At 60.1% G+C, this 21725-nt stretch overlaps 1 protein-coding gene across 4 annotated transcripts in view; it reads right to left on the bottom strand.

Annotated features, from left to right (window-relative positions):
* Nucleotides 1–21725, bottom strand: part of PXN (paxillin) — a 46904-nt gene that overhangs the window by 5125 nt on the left and 20054 nt on the right. The window contains exons 1-9 of one of the 4 annotated variants that reach the window (XM_080649513.1): nt 7296–7324; nt 6831–7057; nt 6429–6553; nt 5873–6009; nt 5593–5794; nt 4627–4762; nt 2304–3206; nt 1055–1330; nt 532–837 (exon numbers count right to left, since the gene is read on the bottom strand). In XM_080649513.1, the coding sequence (XP_080505639.1) occupies nt 532–837; nt 1055–1330; nt 2304–3206; nt 4627–4762; nt 5593–5794; nt 5873–5966 (1917 nt within the window). In that variant the 5' untranslated portion in view covers nt 5967–6009; nt 6429–6553; nt 6831–7057; nt 7296–7324. Of the gene's footprint in view, nt 1–531; nt 838–1054; nt 1331–2303; nt 3207–4626; nt 4763–5592; nt 5795–5872; nt 6010–6428; nt 6554–6830; nt 7058–7295; nt 7325–21725 lie in introns of those variants that run through there. The other 3 variants (XM_080649511.1, XM_080649512.1, XM_080649514.1) reach the window with 3 other exon arrangements.

Below are 21725 nucleotides of genomic sequence, written 5' to 3'. Positions count from 1 at the left end.
TAAATAGGGGAGAAAACGAGGATAAGAAATTTTTTTAATTAAGGAAGAAACAAAAAGAGACCCTGTTGTTGGACCATTTCACAGAGGGAATTTAGGATGAGAGGGTTTTTCTCCCCCACTGGCAGTACCAAAATCAGGAGGAAAAGTTTACAGAAAGTCTAGAGCGTCCCAGGTGAGCAGAGAGAAGGGAAGGTGAGCCAACCACAGGCAGGGGTCCCGGGAGGGAGGGGCCTGAGGCCCGAGCGGGCTGCAGGGAAGGGCAGGCTGGGGTCTCTTCTGGGCCTGGCTTTCTCAGGTGGAGCTGGGGCAGGACGGAGGGGCAGGAGGAGGGACAGGCAGAAGGGAGCCCACAGGCAGGCAAGAGGACAGCTGACATGCTGGGGCTGGAGTGTGGACGTCAGGTTAAATGAAGTCCAGGGTCAAGGCCAGGTCTAGGAAGGACGCGGTCCTGCTGGGCTTGTGGATGAGAGACCAGGTGTGTGTGTGTGTAGAGGGGGACAGGTAGGGCTCATGCTGGGGCCCAGGGCCTGCCTGCATCGGGGGGAACATCGGGTCCTCGTCGGTCTGGCAGCCCACGGACCTCACAGTGGGGGGTGCAGGAAGGGGAGAGGTGGACCCCTGCACATCTTCCTGCAGCCCTGCCCCAGCACTCTGGGCCCCAGGGGACCCACAGGGAAGAACTGAGGGCCCCAGGGTGGAGGGAGCAGGCAGGCCGGGCGGGGGAGAAGGGCTGCTGGCCGCGGCATCTCTGTGATGCTGGAGTAAAGGGACAGGAGGAGAAGGCAGAACAGAGAAGGTTCTTCTCAAGGGAACAGGAGAGCCGGGAGGGAAAACCACCTGGGGAGAAGAAAGGAGGAAAGCGATGAGGAAGACGGAGGAAGCACCAGCTCAGCAAGCAAGGGCACAGAGAAGCCATGGCCCCAGCTCCCCAGGCCTTCCCACTCTGACCAGTCTCTCCAGGGCCACAGGATGCAGGACCCCACACAGCCAGCTCCCCTCTGGCCAGGATGCCTGCAGCCGGGGCCTGGCCCAGCCCTGGGCATCTCCCTGCTACCTTCTCCACCAGCTGCCCCTCGGCCCGCCTGCCGCGAGGCTGCACAGTGATGACCACGCCCTCCGTCATCCAGGCCTCGGTGCAGGCCCCCGCCGCCCCCGCCGCCTGCTCTGCCTCCGGCTGGATGCCCAGCCGTCCCTGCAGCTCTGCGATGAGCCGCTCCTGGGATGGCGTCCTGCTCAAGGTGGCGGGGTCCAGCCGGCGGCGAGGGGAGGGCTCCCGGGACATGGGGTGCGCGTGGCCTGTCTCCCGGCTCCTCCTGATCACGGAGCGGATCTGAGGGGGGAGGGGGAAGCTGTCACAGCCCCACTCTGGGCTCTGCCAACGCTGCTCAGTCCACACTCAGGTGCCCGGGCAAGGGAGGGCTCAACAGAACGGCCAAAGAGCTAAGGTGGGGCGGAGGCAGGGGCACAGCAGACTCCCAACGCTCAACTCCTTTCAGCTCTGACCTTGGGCAAGACACTTCACTTCCAGGGGCCTCGGCTCCTCCATCCTTGAAATGGGTTCGTATTTTCTTGGCTGCCTTAGAGGTTACTATGAGGATTATTTATTTGAGAGCATGTAAGTGGGCACTCTTAAAAGAACACGAGGCTTTTTCTTTCTTTTTAATTTGTAACAAAAAAATGTGGTCATTCCTTCCAAATCTTCTAACCAATTTTTTCCCCTTGTTTATATTATAACCTACTGGTTTGTAGTGGTTTGGGCTTTTTGTTTTGTTTTGTTTCTATAAAGCAAGAAGCAAGTAACATCAGCCATGCTCCCTGAGGGCATGTGCCGTACTCTGAGCGCGTCCAGGCGTTAGTTCCTGGAATCCTCTGGACAACCTGCGGGGAAAGGTCTACTTTTACCCCCATTTTAAAGATGAGAAACTGAGGCTGGTGGGAGGTTGCCCAAGGTCACAGAAGTAGCAAGTGTTGGAGCAGGATTTGTATTCAGTTCTATCTGGTCCCAAAGCTCATGCTTTCAACCATTTCGTGAACATCATCTCCGGATGTCAGGGGAGTTCATCTAAAGGAAAAAGCCTTAAACAAGCAAGAAGCGGGTTGTCACTCAAAGCGATTCCCAGGCCGGGAGCTGCACTGGCCCCACAGTGCCCAGGCAAGAGCTGGTCGTCGGGTCACAGGCCACGCTAGCTCAGGACTCACTGCCCAAGCAGACATGCGCAGTGGGAGGCAGCATGCAGTTAGCCAGAGCGGCCCACTCAGGCCGCCGAGGCCCAGGCCCAGGCGCCGTGCCAGCTCGCGCCTGCCTGGCCAGAGGTGGAAATCCTCTCGGGGGTGGGCGTGCCCGTGACCATGGCATGTGGCTGCTCCGGCTGTGCCCTCTGGGCCTCGGCAGCAGCTTCAGCGGTGCCCTCTGGCCTCCGGGCTGTCTCAGGTCCCTGGGTTGGCGGGATCGGGCTTCGCCTCACGGGCATCTCTCCACCTAACTGCTCCTGGTCCACAGGAGCCGGGCGGCTGCCCTCCGGCCCCGCGGGCTCTGGCCTGGCCCCCTCCTGCAGCTGTCCACGTTCCTTCGTGAGACTCCAGGTATCTGGGAAGATGACCCGACGGTCTACGGCCACGACAGCTGGCTCCGTTACTTCCTGGAAGCTGGGCGTCACTCTGTGGGGAGTCTCTGGCCTGAGCGCCTCCAAAGCCCACGGCTGCTCCCACGTGGCAGCCAAGGCCTCCTCTGGGTACGCAGGGCTGGCTGACAGCCCTTGGGGGTCTCCAGGCTCCTGGGGACCTGTACACCCAGGTCGGGGTCGAGTGTGGCCTGGGGGAGCCCTGGAGAGCTCACTCTTGAGGTTCAGTGCGTCCCTCCAGCCTCGAGCCTGGCTCTCTGCACCAAATGGCCCCAGAGAGCCCTCCACAGAGGGAGACCTTGAGTTGGGGGTGTCAGGTGTCACCCCGAGGCCAGCCAAATCAAGCCAGCTGGGGGCCACAGGAGGTAAGAAGCCCTGGCCGTCCTCATCATCCTCACGGCAGAGGGCCTCTGCAGTGTGACCTTGGCCTCCAGGGGAGGGTTTAGTAGTGGGTGGCAAGAGTACAGAGGGCCCGGGGGGAGGAGGAGGAGGAGGAGGAGAAGGAGAAGGACGTATGTGGTGTGAGGATGGAGCTGAGCTGGGCGGCAGCCCCAAGGAGTTCAAGGCCACAGAAGAGGAGCTGGTCTGGAGGAGGAGAAAGACAAAAGGCAGAGGGAAGAAGAGAGAGAAACAGGAGCGGTGAGGAAAGACGCTCCCTGCAAGGAGTGGGCTCGACCTCAGGGCCCTGAGAGCCACCGTCTCTACTGGCGGGGTGACCGCAAAGCTGACGGATGAGGCCTGGGCCTCACAGACACCCAACAAAGTGTTTCTGGGCAATGTGTTCTTGGCCCCCATCAAACCCAGGCAGTTGGGTAGCGAAGCCTGGGGAGCCACCCCAATCAGAGTAGGCAAGAGGGAGAAAGGCTCAGTGAGGTGGCCGGTGGAGAGAGTGACCGGGGAGGTCAGCCCAGCACCATCAAGGGACAGTCAGCCGCAGGCAGCTGCTCTGGTGCCTCCAACCCAGAGACCAGCTAGATTCTCAGCTTGGTCTCCCCCAGATAGACCCATCTTCCCTGCATCCCTGAGACCTTGCTTAGGCACGCAACTAGAGCCGCTCAGCTTCCCACTGGCATTACAATGCTGGCTCTCAGAAAGCCACGTTCGAAAGGGCGCTAGAGCAGGGCTTCCTTAGGCCAATGCCTGCTCCAACAGACTTGCGCCTGGTCTTGGCTGCTCAGAACGGCCAGTAGCTCGCCCCCTCCCCCCCAAGCCCCACCTGCATCTCCCACCAAAAACCCCAGCTGAAGGGAGGTTTGGAGGCACCGTCAGGGCCAAGAGCGCATGGACCACCTGCTCCCCTTCTCAGATTCCCCAAGTCATACACCACAGGTCGACCCACGTGGAAAAGTGCAGTCAGCAACTGCAGGAGCGTTCGGCCAATATCAGCCCCCACGGAGGCACCGCATCTTTCGATAAAATCTGGCCTGGCACCAGGCCAGACACCCGGAGGGAGGAAGGGGCGCCACGTGTGGACTGGCCCAGTAGCCTGCCGTTAGGTTTCCCACAGACAGAACTTGAGGGATTCAGAGGCCCGTGGAGAAAGAGGGGCAGGACGGGAGGCTGGCAAAGGAGGCCATGGATTCAGAAGCCAGAGGCAGAAAGAAAGAGGACGTGTTGAGGACAGCCAGCGTGGGAGATGGAGCTCCAGGGCAAACGACCGCTCAGGCACAAGATCCCACGGCCCCCGTGGCCAGCAGAGAATGCCCTCCCCCACCAAGAGCACCATCGACACAGGGCCCTTTGTTTCACCTCCTGGTCCCGGGCCTGGAGCTGGGAGCACCAGGGAGGGAGGAATGTCTCAGCCTTCACAGGCTGCAAGGCAGGTCAGTGCCCACCGCCTGGCTGAGCCCTCCCTCCCCCACATCCTGGCAAGGCCAGGGCACTGCGGGGTCCCTGGCTCAGGGCAAGGCACCCAAACAGAGGGGCCGAGTTCCAGCTACTCACACTGAGGTATGGAAGGAGAAGGATTGGGAGACATGGGCAGGAAGAAGGGGCTTCGGGGCACCTTAAAATCCGACAGGGAGGCCATCAGCTCGTCCAGCTCCCTGGTGGCAGAGGAGGCCGAGATCCGCGTCTGCTGCTGGCTGGAGGTGACGCGCTGGGGGCTGCTCATCTCGCCATGGCTCACAGTGATGGCGGGGCTGCAGGCAGGCACGTGTCAGAGGGAGCCCCAAGTCCAACCCCATGCTCCTCCCGTGTAGCCCTCCCCTCCTCAAGGAGATCAACATGTCAGCTCTGACATTGGGGTCCCACCCCCCAAACCCCGGGGAAGCCCACCAGCTCCCGATCTCTTCTGGGGGAGGAGGCTGCTGTCGGCCAGGGGGACAGAGCTGAGGTGAGCTGACATGAGAGAAGGGAGGGCCACTCAAACAGCAACTTTCCCAGGAAGACGCCTCTAGTCCTCCAGCCCAAGTTCAAGCTTGCCCGTGACATAAGCCCGAGCCATGTAGCCTCCACAGCACTGCATGTACATGTGCGAGTTCCAGAGACACGGTCAGCCCCAGAAGCGCTAACACTTAGAAAGCACTCACCATGTACATCACCTGCTATGAGCCAGAAACCACTCCACGTGCTTTACATGGATGATTGGGTCGACCCCATGGAGGCAGGCGGCCCTATCCCCATTATCCACACCCCCTGATCCCATTTTACAGATGGAAACACTAATGCTTGAGACACTTCATAAGGGCAGAGCCAAGGTCTGAACCCCACTGTGTGGCTCCAAAACCTGTGCTGACGGCCACTAAGCTACAGGGGCCCTCAGCATGCGTGATGTCTATCTTTTCAAATGGATATCGAGGAAGGCAGGAATGGTGCCTGTGTGACTCGTCACTGTCCCCCCAGAGCCTGGTGCAGGGCCTGGCAGACCACAGGCTCTTATGGAGGGGACAGGTGACATGGGGCTAAGTGGGCAGACATGAAGTACGGGCACTGATGAGCGAGCCTCCCTGGCAAGCCCGGGGACACTCACACGGGGCTGGGCACAGAGCTCTCCAGCTCGTCCAGGAGACTCTCCACGCTGGGCCGCACGTCCTCCAGGCCCCGGGCCCCGTTCCGCTTGGGCTTCTCCTTCATCAGGGGCCCGGCGTTGCCCGCCAGCAGGCTATTATTCTCTGGGGTGCCATAGTGAGGGCTCAGAGCCCTAGGCAGCGGGGGGCTCGAGTTGGCCTCATCTTGGGAGAAGGAGAGAGAAAGACTGCTCAGCCCGGAGCCCTCGGGACGAGGCCGGCCCTGCCCAGGGAGCAGCCCACCTGCGGGGAAGCCTGCGGGGCCGTGCTGCACGGCATTCAGCTCCAGCAGCAGGCGGTCCAGCTCCGAAAGGTTGCTGCCCAGGGAGGAGCTCATCACGGTGGGCGAAGGCTCAGCCGACTTCTGCTTGTTGGGGAAGCTTGGAGACAAAGGGAAGGTCACACTGAGAGGCACTCCCCAGCTGTGGCCACCCCGGTTCTCCAGGAGAATAGGGAGCGGCGGCACGAGGTCTCCCACAGCAAGGGGACTGAGAGTGGGGGCAGGGGGATGTGGTAAGAGGGGAGGGAGGAAGTCCTGCCTCTCCGTTCCTCGATGACACGGTGACGTGACGGGACAGCTGGTTTAGCATGGAGAATGGAGATGGCAGTGAGCAGCCCACCAGGCCATCAGGAGGCACCGGGAGCTGGCTGGGAGCCTCGGGCCTTCTGTGATTTGGTCCAATGACCCAAGGCAGAACCCTCACGGGCCCTGGCCTCCTCCTCCCTGGCCTCGCTGCCTCCAGCCGGCCGGGCCCGGTTCCCAAGCAGGAGGAGAGGCGAGCGGCAGGCTGGGCCGTACCTGTAGACGTGCTCTTCCTCACCGGCCCGAGCGCAGGGCGGGCCCAGGCCGTCCTGGGGCGTGGACGCGCTGCACGGTTTGGCACTGGAGCCACTGGAGCCGTATGCGGGCGGCAGGGACTGGGGCTGCGGGAAGGAGAACGCTCAGAGCCTCCGGGGAGGAAAAGGAACAGTCCGAGTCACCCCCAGGAGGCTGCTGCTCACAGCCAGTCTCACCAGGGAATTTCCACACTCCGCCTGCATCAGGTGAGTAACACTTGGTCACCGCCCCTCACGTGGCGTCTGCTGGGGAGAGCCCCTCTCCCCTTCCCCGGAGCCCATTCCTCCCTTGGCTCCAAGGCCGCTGCCAGATACGCTCCTTTAGCCCCAAAGCCTCTGGGAGCTTCGGCCCTGGCCCCCTCACCTGCTGGTGGATGAATCGGGGGGCGCTGGTCTGCCACTGGTCTAAGGGGTCAAGGAGTGCGCCATTGAGGGCCTCGCTGGACGGGGGCGGAGGGACCGGGGGTGGCACGGCGATCTCCTGGTACGTGTGGTTTCCAGTTGGGTAGGAGTAGGGAGTCTCCTCCGACAAGAACACGGGCCGCTTGGAGATGTGGGAGGTGGTGGACTCCAAGTCCTCCAGCAGGGCGTCTGCGGGAGAAGGCGGGGAGAGGGTGAGCAGCAGGGGTCCTGGGACTCTTCCCAATGGCAGTGCCCGCCCTGCCTGCACCTGGAGTTAGTGAGATGGGCACCTGCCCCGCCTCAGGTCAGGAAGACACCAGCTCAGCCAGCCTGCCTAAGAACCAGCTCCCAAAGCTGACCTCCTCAGCCCAGCCCCAGACTGGGGGTGCTTGGGAGGCCCCCAGGGCTGCCCCTGAGGCTCTCCTACCTCTGGGTCGGCACCTTTGTTCCCTCTGGACAGGCTGTGCAGCTAGCTGGCTGGGAATCAGCAATGCCTGCCTAGAACTCGGTGCTCTGACTCCGCAGGGCAAGGCGGAGAGAATGGTGGGAGGGGCCCCACGTCACGGGGAGGGGCTGAGCAGGGTCAGGTCCCACTTAATTTTCAAGAGCTTAAGCGTTCTCAGCCCCCACACTGGAGGGACCCCTGGGGTGAAACCTGTCTTCCTGACCAGCTAGAAGCAGAACCCCAGGCTCCAAGAGCTCCTTTCAGGCTACAGGGTGAGGTGTGTGGGGAGGTGGGGGCTGGGACCAGGCTGGTGCAGTGTTTCCTACCTCCTGGGCCAAGCCTGGTGCGGGGGGCGGGGGGGGGGGGTTGGAGCAGAGGGGGTGGCAGGACTCCTCCGAAGGCTGTTTCTGCAGAAGCCTGGCAAGCAGCCTGGCCCGAGGCTCCAGGGCCCCACTATTCGGCTTTTACCAGCAGCCAGGGAGCCGAGTCAGCCCTCGAGTGCAAGCTTCCATCACCCGCACCAGGCAGACAACAGGGCCCTGGATCACGTCTCCAGACAAGAGGAGGACAGCAGGGGGGTAGGAGTAGGAAGTGCTGATCTCCCCCTCGTCCCTCCCCTCCCGGACCTTCACCAGCCCCATAACCCAGAGAGCCGGGCCCACAGGCCACACCTCATTCCTGCCACCCTCAGGGACCTGCTCACTCACACCTCTGGCGACCTGACCTGCTCGGGACAGTCCCCGGCCCTTGGGACAAACTCCTGAGAAAGCAGTGGCTGCACCATTGGCATTTCCTAGTGGCAGGCGCAGTGTGGGACACTTCGCACTCCCGGTCTCAGTAACCCTCCTATTACCCCACACAGTGGGACTCTGATGCTTCCTTTACAGACAGGAAACCAGCTTCAGGAGGTGGTGGGACTCGTCCCCAATCACCAAGCCAGTAAGTGACAGGAGGTCTGACTCCTCAGAAGCCCCAAAACCTGGCCTGCAAGAGGCGCTGTGATCACTAGATGATGCCATATTTAAACGGTACAACTTCCTGAAGGACGGGCCCAGCTCTCAGGGCTGCCAGTCGGATCCCTCCGTGTGACCCTGTCCTCAACCCCACCCCAGCTCAGAGAAAGAAAGAGGGAAGCAAGGCCCTCCCGGGGCCCTGCTCTGTGGGCCCACACCTTCTCCCCGCTGCCTGCCCGGTCTCCTTCCCCCAAGGCCAGCCACACCTACCCTGGCTCCTACCCAGTGGTTCAGAGGGGAAGCTTGTTCCAAGGCCCAGGATCCCAGGCCCCGCAGCCCAGGACGGGTCTCCTGACTTCCGAGGAAGGTCAGTTCCTGCACTCCTCCCACTCCAGGTCCTTTGGAAGGGACCTGGCTTCCTGTCCCTAGCAAACCGGAACTAGAACAAGTCAGTGTGTGTCTAGGTAACAGCAGAAAAGGAACCAGTGTCCAGGCCAATCCCAGTGGCCTTTGCACAGCCCCACCTGCTGCGCTGGCTTCATGCAGAGTCCCCACTCCCTCTGGGCCCGTCCAGCAAGGGTGGGTTCCTCCTTCACCATGGCAGAGCCAGCGGGGAAAGGCCAGCGGGCTCCCCAGAGCAGGCAACAAGTGCAACCCCCAGGGTAACAGGAGCAGCCGCTGTGCTTGAACACCCACCACGTGCCAGGAGCTTCACCTGGGCCACCTCCCGCACATGACACTAGCTCAGATGGTAAGCTGAGGCTCAGAGGCAGAGGCACAACCTCACGCTGCCAGAGCCAGCTGAAGTGACCCAGCTGGGGTATGAACTTGGGTTTCTTGGGCCCCAAACACTCAATAGAAGACAGATGATGAACCTTCCCTGTCAAACCGCCGCCCTCTGCATCAAACACCCCTCCTCGTCTAAGTCTGGCTTACTGGTTTATGGACTGGATTCTGGTTTACCATTTCAATGGGCTCTTTCAACAGATACATCAGTTGATCGGAAGGCGCAGTCCCGGAGTACAGAGACAAAAGATCTTAGGTTCTGGAGTCGAGCCAGAGCTGAGTTCAAGCCCCAGCTGCCCTCTCCCTTGTCCATGGCCACACAGCAAAACCTCTTAGCTCCCTGAGCCTCAGTTTGCTCAGTCAGCTGGGGGGCTTACACAGGATAGATAGATGCCATAGTACACATGGGAAGCTGCAAACATCGGATCTTATTTGCTTTGTGAAATTCAGAAAAAGATCTCCCTCGAAGGCGATCAGGGTGGGATGCAAAGAACTGACTTCTCCTGTCTTCTATGGGCAGAATCTGGGCAAGACATGAAAGGAAGCCCTTGAAGAGAAAAGCAAAGTAATAAAGTAACATTCCAAGTGAAACACTGGGTGTCAGGGAGAAAGAAGACACATCGTTTTCCAAACTCCTGCTGAGAGGAACCCCGGCGGGGACACACAGTCACAGGCTCTGTGGTGTACTTCCCCCCTCTCCACCCTCAGTCTCTGCTCAGTGATTAGACAGGGCTTGGTGTCACCGTCCCCCAAAACCTCCAAGACACCTCAAGGAAGAGAGCCAGGAATATGGGCAGCCATGAAGGACATGCTGACCCCTGCAGTGGGTTCCTATGGGTCAGGGCCTGCTATCTCCCACGGCGGCACAGCGGTCACAGGCCCAAGTTTCCTTGCAAGTTCAGCAGACTCCTCCCCTGCTGAGTCAACAGAGTGGCCGGCGAGGACTGCACAGAGGAGTTCACCTGCAGGCAGTGCCCACAGGGAAGGGTCCCCAGTTTTCAGCACCCAGCTCTATGCACCCTAGGGGCAGGCTCAGAGATCCCTCCTACTCATACCCCAAAGAAGGTGTCAGAGAAAATGGGGCTGACTGGGCAAAGAAGCAGGAACGGAAGCAGTCAGGGCTCGCTCACTCAGGACAAGGAAGGCCTCAGACTTCCTCGGCGCCTCCCCAGGCCTGAGCCCTCCCAACAAGTCAGCCACAGGGACTGCCCCGGGCATGCTACACCGGGAAGCTCTCCTGGGCTTCCCAGCCCCTTTCTGGACGAAACCACCCTAGATCCTGAAAGCTTCTCGCGGCCAGCTGAGCACTCTCTTCCAACGCGTGTGTGGAAGGAGAGGTTCTCTCCAAACCTGGGGCCCCGAGGGGAGGGCGCTGAGAGCCAAGTCTCCCGCCCAGCGAAGGCCACTCGGCTAGGCTCTGGCGACGAAGGGGTGCAGATCTTCGCCACTCCCCGCCAGAGGGCGCTACTGGCCCACCGGCTCCCTGCTGCCGGGAGTAACCACGGGTAACCTCGCGCGATCACGGATTCGGGCCGGGAAGACCCGGGAGCCCCGCCACCGATGCACAAGGTAAATTTCAATGCCGGGAAGCTCGGCTGAGGTGCAGGAACAGAGCAGGCTCTGAGGAGGCGCACGAGGCGGCCTGCGTGCCCAGCCTCCGGCCGTGCCTGGGGCACACTGTCATTTGAAGGTGCGACCCCAGAGTGACGCTGGCCCTGAGGCCCACTCCCGGGACGCCACACCCCTCCGCAGACAGACCACGGGCAGGTGCCGGACCCCATCCCGAGGCCGTGCCTGGGCCCAAGCAATGCTCAGAGCATCAGCGGCTTCGGCTAAGAGGCCGCCTGGGGAAGGCGTCTGGGTGCAGGGAGCACCTGAACCAGGCCTCACCCCAGCCCCAGCCACGAGCAACGGAGAGTAATCTGACCTGAGGCCCTGCTGGGAGCGGCCGGATCTGCAGCCCCGGCGGGGAGGGGGGGGAGGTTTAAGTAACACTCAAGCGCCTCAAGCTGCTGCCCCTGGAGGGAGGGGACCCAAGGGCCGGTCTGCCCGCATTCCAGGGCTAACCAGCCTAGGGGTGCAGAGCAGAGGAGGGAGCCCCAGAACCCCTCATTCTTCCAAGGTAGGGGGCGCCCCCAGACTGGCTCTGGAGACTCGGGCTGACCTACTGACACATGGCACCCAATAAGTCAGAGAGTTAATGAACCCTTGCCACCTTTAACCCCAACTAGTGCATAAAAACAAGTCAGGGCTCTTTCGCAAGACTGGCTTCTTCCTCCTACCCAGGCCCCAGCCACTTCTCCGTATGCGATAAAGACTATAGAGCTGAACAGACACCAAGAGGGTGAGATAAATGTGGGGAGTGGTGGGGTGGGGGAGGACGCTGAGCCATTCCCTCCTCCCAGGCTCTAAGCCGCTAGCTGCTGGAGCTTGCACAGGGAGGGGGTTCTGAGTCACACTGACTCTGCTTAGTGGCTGAGCTTCCCAGCCAGGCTGCTTAGCAGTTCTTGGGCCTTGGTTTTCTTGTCTGTCAGATGGGAATTCCACCCCTAACTCAGAGGAATAAGGGTTACAAGAGAGCATGGGGATACAGTGCTTGCTGAGCACCGTCCTGGAATAGAGCACACGCTCAGTACTTGGGAGTTGCAAAGCAGCCCGGAGCTCCCTGCCAGGGAGGTGGTTAACCCTGGAGGGGAAAGAGGAGGCCTTCCAACCCATCCACTTCTGGGGCAAAGGATGCTGTGATCCTGAGCCAGTAGTTAGGGGCACCATTCTGGGGAAACCAAAGTCACTCTGGGGAAACCTCCCCAACAGGTCTCCACGGGTGGAACAGGTAAATGTGGGGCGTCATCGGGTACCAGAGCCCACACTGCCATACCGGCCCCAGTGCTGGGCCCCTCGACACTTCTCTGCTTGGCAGCCCCAGGCAGAACTAGAAGAGACAGGGGCCATCAGGAAGACACCACCTCGACAGGCCTAGGAGAGGCCCACAGTGAGAACAAGACATATCAAGACTCGGTTACGGGCCAGTGTAACTCAGCTCTCAGCGCCCCAGGCCGGGGCGGGCAGTGTCCTAGGAGCTGACAGCGGAGAGAAGGAGCAGCAACAGCGCCTGAGAGCTGCCGCACGGGCAGGAGGGGCTGCCAGCGCACAGGGGCTTTCCCCGCGGCCGGCTGTGCGTCCCTGCCATTTAATACGAGACCGAGACCGAACTCAGAGGCGGCATCAGCTCAGCAAGTCCCTTCCCCACAGGTCCCGGAGAGGCCCAGCCTTATGGCCTACCTTGCTGGGCCCCAGGAGGTTTGGGGTCCCCCTGCTGAGCACCTGCTGGCCCTGGGTGGTCTCAAGCAGCACAGCCTCCTGTGGCTGCCTGAGCTCGGGGACAGCAGCAGTGAGCAGGGCTGGGCCTTCCTGAGGAAGGAGCTATGTAAACAGCAGGCCCAGCGCCTGCGGATGGGTCTCCTCTCGGCCCCTTTCCTGAAACTCTTCCAGATTAGGAAGGAGAGCAGAACAAAAGGCAGGTGTCCCCTCCCCCAGCCCTGAGCACACCGCGGTGAGAGCAGAGGTAATCTAATCCGCAGCGGTGGGGTACTTTTGCTCAGTGAGTAAGTCCCCAGGAATGGGGAGCTGGTATATTTATCCTGATAACTGTCCTGGGAGGGAAAGGCAGATCTGTGACCAGTAAGGGCCAATCCACAATCAGGCCAGATCTGCTCTCCCCCGCCCAGCCCAGGGACCCAGGACCTGCACACTGACTAGGAACGCCATCTCCTGGAGGGGCCTGCCCTGCCAATTTGGGTTCTTGTCAGCTGTCTCCTCTCCAAGAATTCAGCTCTAGAGAGCAGGGGCCTTGTCTTGCTCCATGCCACATCCCCAGCAGCTAGAATGAATGGTGGACTGACAGGGACTGTGAGGAGAAGACAGGAAGGAGCAATGAGCTGGCAAACAGTCAGTGCGAGCCACAGCCAGGAGGTCCAGCCTGCTGGGTGCCTGTCAACAGGTCGCACCACCTCTCTGGGTCCTTTTCTTCTTCTGTAAAATGGGCAGAACCCAGTTGCCTCCACGGCTGGTAGCAAGTTCTGTGGAGGAGATAATATAATTTTGGGTGACATTTACAGGGGTGGGCAACAGTAGGTTTACAGCTGTAATACAATAATTAATAAATAATAATACAAGAATAAACTCTGTGTTTCCTATACTCAACTATAAACTTACTTTTACCAACCCCTGCAGACAGCACCTTTGAGCTCTTCAGAGTTTGTCTGTATCCAAGACATTGCTATCCCAGACAGAAACTGCTCTCCCTCGGGGCTGGGTAAGAACCGATCAATACTGTAGTATCATCTACATATTTAATAACCGTGCCTGGAGGTTATGAAGACTCAGCCACCATTCTTCTTGGCTGACTCATGCCTCACTCACCAGGAACTGCCATTCTACTCTCACAGCCCCGAAGGAAGTGTGGAAGTGTGGGCTGGGGTGACACACCGGAAACGGGGGGGCGGGGGGGGGCAAGGTTGTCTTCCAGTCTGCTGCCAGGAGAGGTGGGCGTGGCCATGGAAGGTGCTGCCATTGCCGAGGAGGCTGGCATGAGGCGGGTGTGCCAGCAAGTAGGTTTCTTTATTGGGTGCCTGGCTTGTACCCAAGGTCACAGAGCACAAGTAACCAGAGACTCCGAGAATAAAGGCAGAAAGGCAACTCCAGAGGTCACCCTGAGCGCCAGGCAGAAGCCCGACCAAGCCAGGCCCCATGTGCACCAGGCACCCACCAGGGCCCCCCACTGATCAGGCTTCCCAATCTAATGGGGTCCCAGGAGGGTAAGCAGCAGCAGGTGGGAGGAGCCGCCCAGGTTTACCCTGCGCACCTCCACCCTCACCCCACAGGCACAGGAGCAGGTCCAGGCTGGCAGGAGAGCCGTCTCTTCTGTTGTAAATAACTCATCTCTGGTCCAAGATCAGCGGGCCCTCCCCACCCCCGGAGGTCCCAGAACAACCGTGAACACATTTCATTGGTCAGATTTCATCCACCTCTTCAGGTCATCCACAGGCGCATCTCCCGGCCCATCCCACAGCTCCTTCAGTGGGTAAAACGCGGATTTACACACAAAAAGATGGCAGCCTAGAACCCAGAAGGCTCAAGCGCTGAACATTTTCTCAGCCCTGGCACACCCACCCAGCCCAGTCCTGCGATCTGGGTCCCTCGGGCAAGTCCGTCTGCTGCCGAGCAAGCAGGGGGCTCCTTGGCCTCTCACCCGGCTCATCACCAGCAGAGGTGGGAGGGGCTCAGAAGTGAGTCATCCTCCCTCAGAGACTGGAAAAGAAAGTTCAAAAGTTTGCCTGTTCCAGGAACGAGCTGAAGCCTTTCACGATGTTTATCGACTTCATAGCTCTAGTTACCCCTCTGCATTCAGGCTCTGACCAATGAGCTCAGCCCAAGGTGCTTCCCGGTCTCAGGCAGCCACCACGTCCCTGTCTTGGCTCTCTTGCCTGCCTCTCCCGGTTCTCCTATAGAAGCCCGAACAGCCGCCACATTTCACTGGTCACCAAGTCGCATCAATTCCTCCTCCACTGGGCCTCTCCCCATTACTTTCCTCCCTTCCTTTTCATAACAGGCAGGCGACAGCTTGGACCTGCATCAGAACCCACAGGCCGCCTCCAGCCCGCCTGCGGCGCCTGCTCTGGGCTCTCCCACTCGGATCCTGTAAACAGACACCAGCAGTTTGATGTCTTGGAAGCCCACCTGTTTTGGTGGGTCCATACATCACTCTCACCTCTCCCTCTAGACTTCAGGCCCTCTTTGGACAGGGACCTGGCCCCCTCGCTGGATCCCCAGCACAAACCCCCTCGGAGACCTCGTTACTCAGACACCTCACAGAGCACAAAATGAGTAATGGATGAAAAAGTGTTCATAAGCCACCGTGAAGGCTGGGAGACCTCCTATGCCTTCCCACTGTGACACAGAGGAGACTCTGGGTAAATAAATCCTGGCGCTGATGTTCATCTCCCGTAAGGACAGGAGCAGGAGGAAGTGGAGCCAGGGACTGAGGCCAAAAATCTTGGGAGCTGTGACAGGCCCGTCACTCACTTGGGCCTCCTTGCTGAGCACACTCCTGACCTCGCCCCTCCTGCCTCGGGTTCATGCCAAGTCCTTCTCAGAGAACATCAACTGAGTCCAGAGGCCTCCAACTGCAGCAAGGACAGAGGCAAGAGAGAGAATGTCAGGCTCCAGTGCCCCCACCCCTCACCCCAGCTCTCCTGCCTGTCACAACTGCCTGAGAGCCTGTGGCTTTGAACCTGGAATCGGAACAATAGAAGGAGCTGCCCAAGCTCCAGGAAAGCTCTCAGCCTCGGCCTCAGAGGAGCAATCCCAGGAGGAAGCAGCCTCTGCTCCTCCCACAGAGGCTCTGCCGGCCAGCAGAGTGCTACAAAGGGAGCCAGAGCCAGGGGATGGGGAAGAGGGAAGTCATCCTTACCGAGCAGGTACAGGACAGCACCCTGGGGGCGCCCCGCCCCCATTTTACAGAGAAGAACAAGGCTCACGGATGCCCAATGAGTGTGCTCTGCAGGCAGGTGGAGTCCGCACGAGGACAGCTCGGCCTGGCTGAGCCCATCCACACCTTCCACGACACCCCACGGGGAGGCTGTCAGCTGTCCTCCTTCTGCCGCCACCACTCTCCAGCTTTCAAAGCACCAGCCCCCGGAGTCCCTAGAGCAACCCAAAAAGCCTGGCCCCTGGGTGCCTTTCCACCACTGCGTGGAGCCCTTGGTCTCATCTCCCTCCTCTTCACCCTCGGCCTGAGGCAGGGTCCTGACCCGCTCGGAGCCCTGATGGTGGCCCCGGAGCTCCCTGTTCTGGGCTAACTCGCTGCTTACAGGTCGGCTTGCAGGAGTGTTTCCTCCCTGTGTCCTACGGCCAGCGGCCTCATCAAACAGCATGATGCAAGATGGGGCTGCCCAGACACTGACCTTCACCCCCTCTTGCTGCCAGGCAGCTTTCCGATGTGGACGGGGGAGGGGCCTGGGCACAGAGAGAGCAGTGGCTCCTTGGCCCTCAGAAACCGGCAGAGGCGACAGGTGGTCAGGGCTCCTCTGAAAGCACTAAGCAGCCACCTGGGGGGACAGAGAACCTCGAGTCTGAGGAGCAGTCAGCTGTGAGGCTGCCCCTGCCCTCCTTGGCTAACAGTCATAAGGTACTGACAGCTGCAGCTCCTTTGCTTTCAGTTTTAGAAAATGGACTGAAGCAGGTTCAAGAGTAGCCAGGACCATTGGCCCCAGCCACGAGGGTTCCCCTGTGCTTCTCGCGTGAGAGAAAGAGCTCGAGCGCACAGAACCCAGGTGTGCCTCGGGAAGAAGGATGGCAGCATGCGAGCCTTATCCGCCGTGAGTGTCATCGGAAGGGTATGTCACTGTGGGTCACAAGTTGGATAGTCAGGAGCTCTGAGAAGGAAGGACAGGCGGGAGAGGGCAAGAGCCACAGCCAGCTGCCCTCTCATCCCACCGCTGACCCTCAGTGACACTTTCGCTTCCCTAGACACATCTGTGCCACCCAGCCCCGGTCTTCCCGGCCCTACAAGTTTTGGAAGCCATCTGCTCAGCTCTGGGTAAGATGAAGTTCTCCTGGGGCCACAACTGACTCTTGGCACCTCCTGAGAAAGGGGGTGGTCCAGGAAGGGCTGGTCATATGCACGGGAGCCCCAAGTCTTCTCCCAGGCCCTCCCAAGCTTCCCTCATTCCCCAGGCTGCAGGCTCGTCCCCACACTGCAGGCTCGTCCCCACACTGGAGGCTCATCCCCACACTGCAGGCTCATCCCCACACTGCAGGCTCATCCCCACACTGGAGGCTCGTCCCCACGCTGCGGGCTCGTCCCCACGCTGCAGGCTCGTCCCCACACTGCGGGCTCGTCCCCACACTGGAGGCTCGTCCCCACACTGCGGGCTCGTCCCCACACTGCGGGCTCGTCCCCACACTGCGGGCTCGTCCCACACTGCAGGCTCGTCCCCACACTGCAGGCTCGTCCCCACGCTGCAGGCTCGTCCCCACGCTGCAGGCTCGTCCCCACGCTGCAGGCTCATCCCCACACTGCGGGCTCGTCCCCACACTGCGGGCTCGTCCCCACACTGCGGGCTCGTCCCCACACTGCAGGCTCGTCCCCACACTGCAGTCCGATCCCCAGGCTGCAGGCTCGTCCCCACATTGTGGGCTCGTCCCCACACTGCGGGCTGACTGACGGAGGCCCTGGTAGGATGGCATCACTGCTCTACAAAGGAGGATGCCTATAGCCACTGTCCTGAGGACACAGATTTCTCTCGAAGCCCAGACCTTGCCAACTCTCCACATGGGGAACGGCCTCTTGCTGGCAGGGAGGGAGCCGATGGAGGCCACAGTCCTCAAAGCCTTGGCTAACCAGAGTCACACTAGGAAACCACAAGAGAAAAAAAGGAGGAAAGACAGACTTTCCTGAAACAAAAAGCATCCAGAGAGACCTGGGCTGTCAGTCGGTCTTGCCAGCAGGGCTCACATGGAGGGCTTCAGAGTGCAGAGGAGGACACGGTGGGAACAGAACCAAAAGAAGACCCTGTAGCCTCCCTACAAGAAGCCCACCAACCCCAGAGCGGAGGCACAGAGCCAAGCAGGTGGCCAGCCTCACGGGAGAACCTCGCCGGCGCCCTGTGCCCTGGGCTCCCGCGGCAGAGGGTCCCCAGGCTCCGGCGTGGTGCGCTGGCCTCCCTCCACCATGGCCAGCTGGTTACACCAGGAGACTGAGGGGGCGGGGGAGGTGTCCACCTCAGTCCTGATTTGGATTTTATTGGAGGAGACACTGGAGCTCTGGGCATTCACCCCAGCAGAGCCAGGACAGATGGCAAAGCAGTGCCTAGCCATAATGCCAAAAACGTCACAGAGGAAGCCCCCAATGCACACACACAAAACACTCCCAAAATCGGTTAGGAAGTTAGATTTTGAATAGTGGGGACTCCCTTCTAATAGAAGCAATGCTCAGAGGGGGGTCTGGGTGATTTCCCCTGGACCCTAGGTTCTGCAGCGTCTGTATGGAATGCTTTCTCACTCTGAGGGGCCGAGGAGGGCCACGGGGGCAGGCAGCAAGCCAGCAAAAGTCGGGAGCATTGCCCTAGCTGGTTTGGCTTAGTGCAGTGGTCGGCAAACTGCAGCTCACGAGCCACATGCGGCTCTTTGGCCCCTTGAGTGTGGCTCTTCCACAAAATACCACGGCCTGGGCGAGTCTATTTTGAAGAAGTGGCGTTAGAAGAAGTTTAAGTTTAAAAAATTTGGCTCTCAAAAGAAATTTCAATCGTTGTACTGTTGATATTTGGCTCTGTTGACTAATGAGTTTGCCGACCACTGGCTTAGTGGATAGAGCGCCAGCCTGCTGACTAAAGGGTCCCAAGTTCGATTCCAGCCAAGGGCACATGCCTGGGTTGTGGGCTCAATCCCCCATTAGGGGGCGTGCAGGAGGCAGCCAATCAATGATTCTCTCTCATCATGAATGTTTCTATCTCTCTATCCCTCTCCCTTCCTCTCTGAAATCAATAAAAATAAAAAAAGTCAGGAGCATTGACCCCATCCCTCTGCCTCAGTGCCTGCTCTGTGCCCGGCAACAGACAGGACCAGAAATCCTGTGCTTCGTCCCCAACAGCTATCCGGAAATCAGGGAGCCTGTGGGCACCTCGGCAACCTCTGATCTGAACAAAACTGCCCGTTGGGGCTGCTGCCTCTCCTCCTGCCTATCTCTACACCCAGACAGGAAGTGGTCACCAAAGAAGTCAGCAGGGGCCACCGGCTGCTGCCCTCTCTGGTACCACTTTTCTCCTTTTTAAAAGTGGAAGTCTCTGTTCATGTCCACCCCTCCCTGCTGTGCCTCAAACTCCAATGTCTTCTTCTGGGGGCACCGTCCCTTGAAAGAGGTTGCCTGCAAGCAAAGGGGGTACCTAGCCCCTCCACTGTTTTACCTCACACCTAGGTGAGGTGGGAGCTGGGATAAGAGGAGTCAAATCTCACTGACTGTGAACCGGGGCTCCTAGGGACAAATTTCAAAACGCAGGCACAAAGCTGTCCCTGCACTCTCCCAGTGTCCAGTCCTCGGAGGGAAGATGGATGCAGGGGCCGCGTGCCACCCTCAGAGCCAGGGCAGCTCAGTGTGGAGTGGCAGACAGCAGGAGGTGCCGGCGGCCTCGAGAGGTGCCCCGGGGACCTGGTGGCAGAGCCCAGAGGGCTCAGAACCGGAAGCAGCGATGCCAGTGCCCGTTTTACCCTCCCTTCTGCCTTAACGCCCCACCCTGTCTTTTTGGTGAAACAGGAATTGTAAATGGCTATGGGTTAGCCCAGATAAATCTTCCGAGACCTCTTTCAGCAGTGAACTCTGATTCTCCCCGAGGGAATTCCATAGGCAGCAGAACCAGGGGCAGGGTGAGGGAGGGGCAGAGAATGTGAAAGAGGTCGCCAGGCAGAGGTCACCAGCCTCGCCCTGCAGACTGAACCCCACTGGACGTATTTGGGTTAGTCTTAAGAAATCAAGGGATTTCCCAGGACAGCCAGGCCCAGGAGCAGTCAGAAGAGCTAGCAATACTGACCTACATCCCTGCAGGGCAACCACTGGCTGGAGCATGAAATCTAGGTCCCTTTCCTTCCTGGCCCATTTCATCCATTCCCAGCAGCTGCCTGGCCTCAGCAGGTCTGTGAGTTCGCAACATCGCGCTGCGTGGAAGTGGTAGTTGAACTTGCTAACACAGCGCCTCTTTGAGCTCAGTTCCCTCATCCACAGAACAGCGTAACAACAGCCCCGTAACCACAGGGACAGTGGGACTCCCAAGCCTCGCTCACGCCATCTGGAGGAACAAGTAAGAACGGACATGAGGCAGCCTGGCATATGCCAGGCACACGTCATTCGTGCCTACCTCACCAGGTGCCATCCCTGACTGCCCCCTCGCCAAGCAGGTGTAAAAGAGCACCCAGCACAAACCCCGAGCTACTGCAGAGAAAGTGCTCTGAAAGGTGCCGGGTGGGCAGCCCAACTCTGCCACTCTGTACCAGGACGACCACTGGTCTCTCTCCCCTGCTTCAAAGCCATCCAACGTTCAAAGACTTGCCACGCGGAAGCATCCAGAGGCCCCTATGCTCGGGGCGTGGGGAGCTCAGTACACAAAGCCAGTGGGAGGAAGGGCACTGCTGATCCTCCCGGGAGTCCGGTCCAAAGGCCAACCTCCCAGCCCCTCAGCGCTATCGGCTCTGACAATCCAAGCTCCGAGGAAGGAGTCCAGCGAGCGGCCAGGGGAGTCCTTGTGGCACCTGCCCGCCTGAGGTCTCTAGCTCCTAACCCTCCAGAGGGTCCACCCTTTGGGGCCGCACTGACCTGGGCCGCCCTGGACTTACTCCAGAGGCCCTGACTCTCAGGCATGACAAGCGCCTGCTTGCCTCTGGTACGCAGTCCCCCTCCATCTGCGGACTCTGCTGAGCTCCCAGGGGCAAAAGGATTCTTCACCCCCCTCTCCAGAGCAAGAGGCGGAGACAAAGGAACCTCACCTGGCATCCAGGGGTGGCCCTCCAGGACTGTGTGGGCCGCCTGAAAGGTCACACAAAGCGGTGCACTCATGTCCCCACAAACACTGCTGAGGAGACGGCCCATGCCGTTCATGGTCCAGGACCCTGGGAGTCTGCAAAGGTGAAGCCACTGCCGGGACCCAGCTCACGTGGCTGCCCGGCACCTCACAACTCACTGTTGGGTCCACTGGAGACAAGTCTGATCACGGTGGGGGGGAGGGGGGTGTGGGGAGGACGGAGGGGGCGGGGGAGAAGCAGCCTCATCTCCCCTCCATCCCAGGTGACTGAAGTTTCTGAAATGGGCCCTGCTGGGCACTGACCCAGGCAGCACCCACGGCTCTCCAGCAAAGCCGCTGCTGTGCAGACAGCACAAAGCAGGCGGGCACTGACTGACTCGCCTTGAAAAACAGCGCCAGTGCCGCATACCTGCCTACCTGCCTCCGATCCTTCCGACCCTCTCTCTCTGGGGCTGCATCGTCTTTGCCAGTGGCGGCCCCAATAGAGCTGGGCACAGGCACCGTGTTGGGCATGGGGGAGACAAAGACACACTGTCTCCCCAGGAAGCACTAACTAGCCAGACCGCGGTAAACTAGGCAGGGGGCAGCAAGGCGGGGCTTTCTGGGCAGAGGACTCGGGAAGGAGCAGAGGCAGGGGGGATGGAGGTCAGGGTACAAGTCCCAGCTTGGTGGAGAGGAGTTAAGGACCCAGGGCCTGCTGTGGAGTCTGGACTTACAAGGGCAAGCCCCAGAGGGCGGCCGGCGGCAGGACCAGGCTTGTGGGTTAGGTCACTCAGGCAGTTTGCTGGAGAGCCGGAGGCGGGCGGGGCTTGGCCGGAGGAAGACCCAGAGTCACTGCTCTAAATAAAAGCAGGTAAAATCACAAAGGCCTGGTAACTGAGTGGCTGGGAGAAGGAGGGCGGAGTGCAGGATGCCTCCCACATTTGTTTCCTGTGAGAGGATGGAACCGGGAGGACAGGAGGGCAAGCAGGAAAGAAGTGCATGGAGGGTCAGGTGACAAGGGCAGCCATCGAGGTCAGGCAGAGCCACAGGGCTGCACCAGACGGAGCCTGCTCCTCTCCCCCACCCCCACCCCGTGGCCCACATCACCTATGAATCTCCCA

This window comes from Plecotus auritus (assembly GCF_963455305.1).
Source record: "Plecotus auritus genome assembly, chromosome: 13".
NCBI lineage: Eukaryota > Metazoa > Chordata > Mammalia > Chiroptera > Vespertilionidae > Plecotus > Plecotus auritus.
This window is presented reverse-complemented; position numbering and strand designations above follow the sequence as displayed.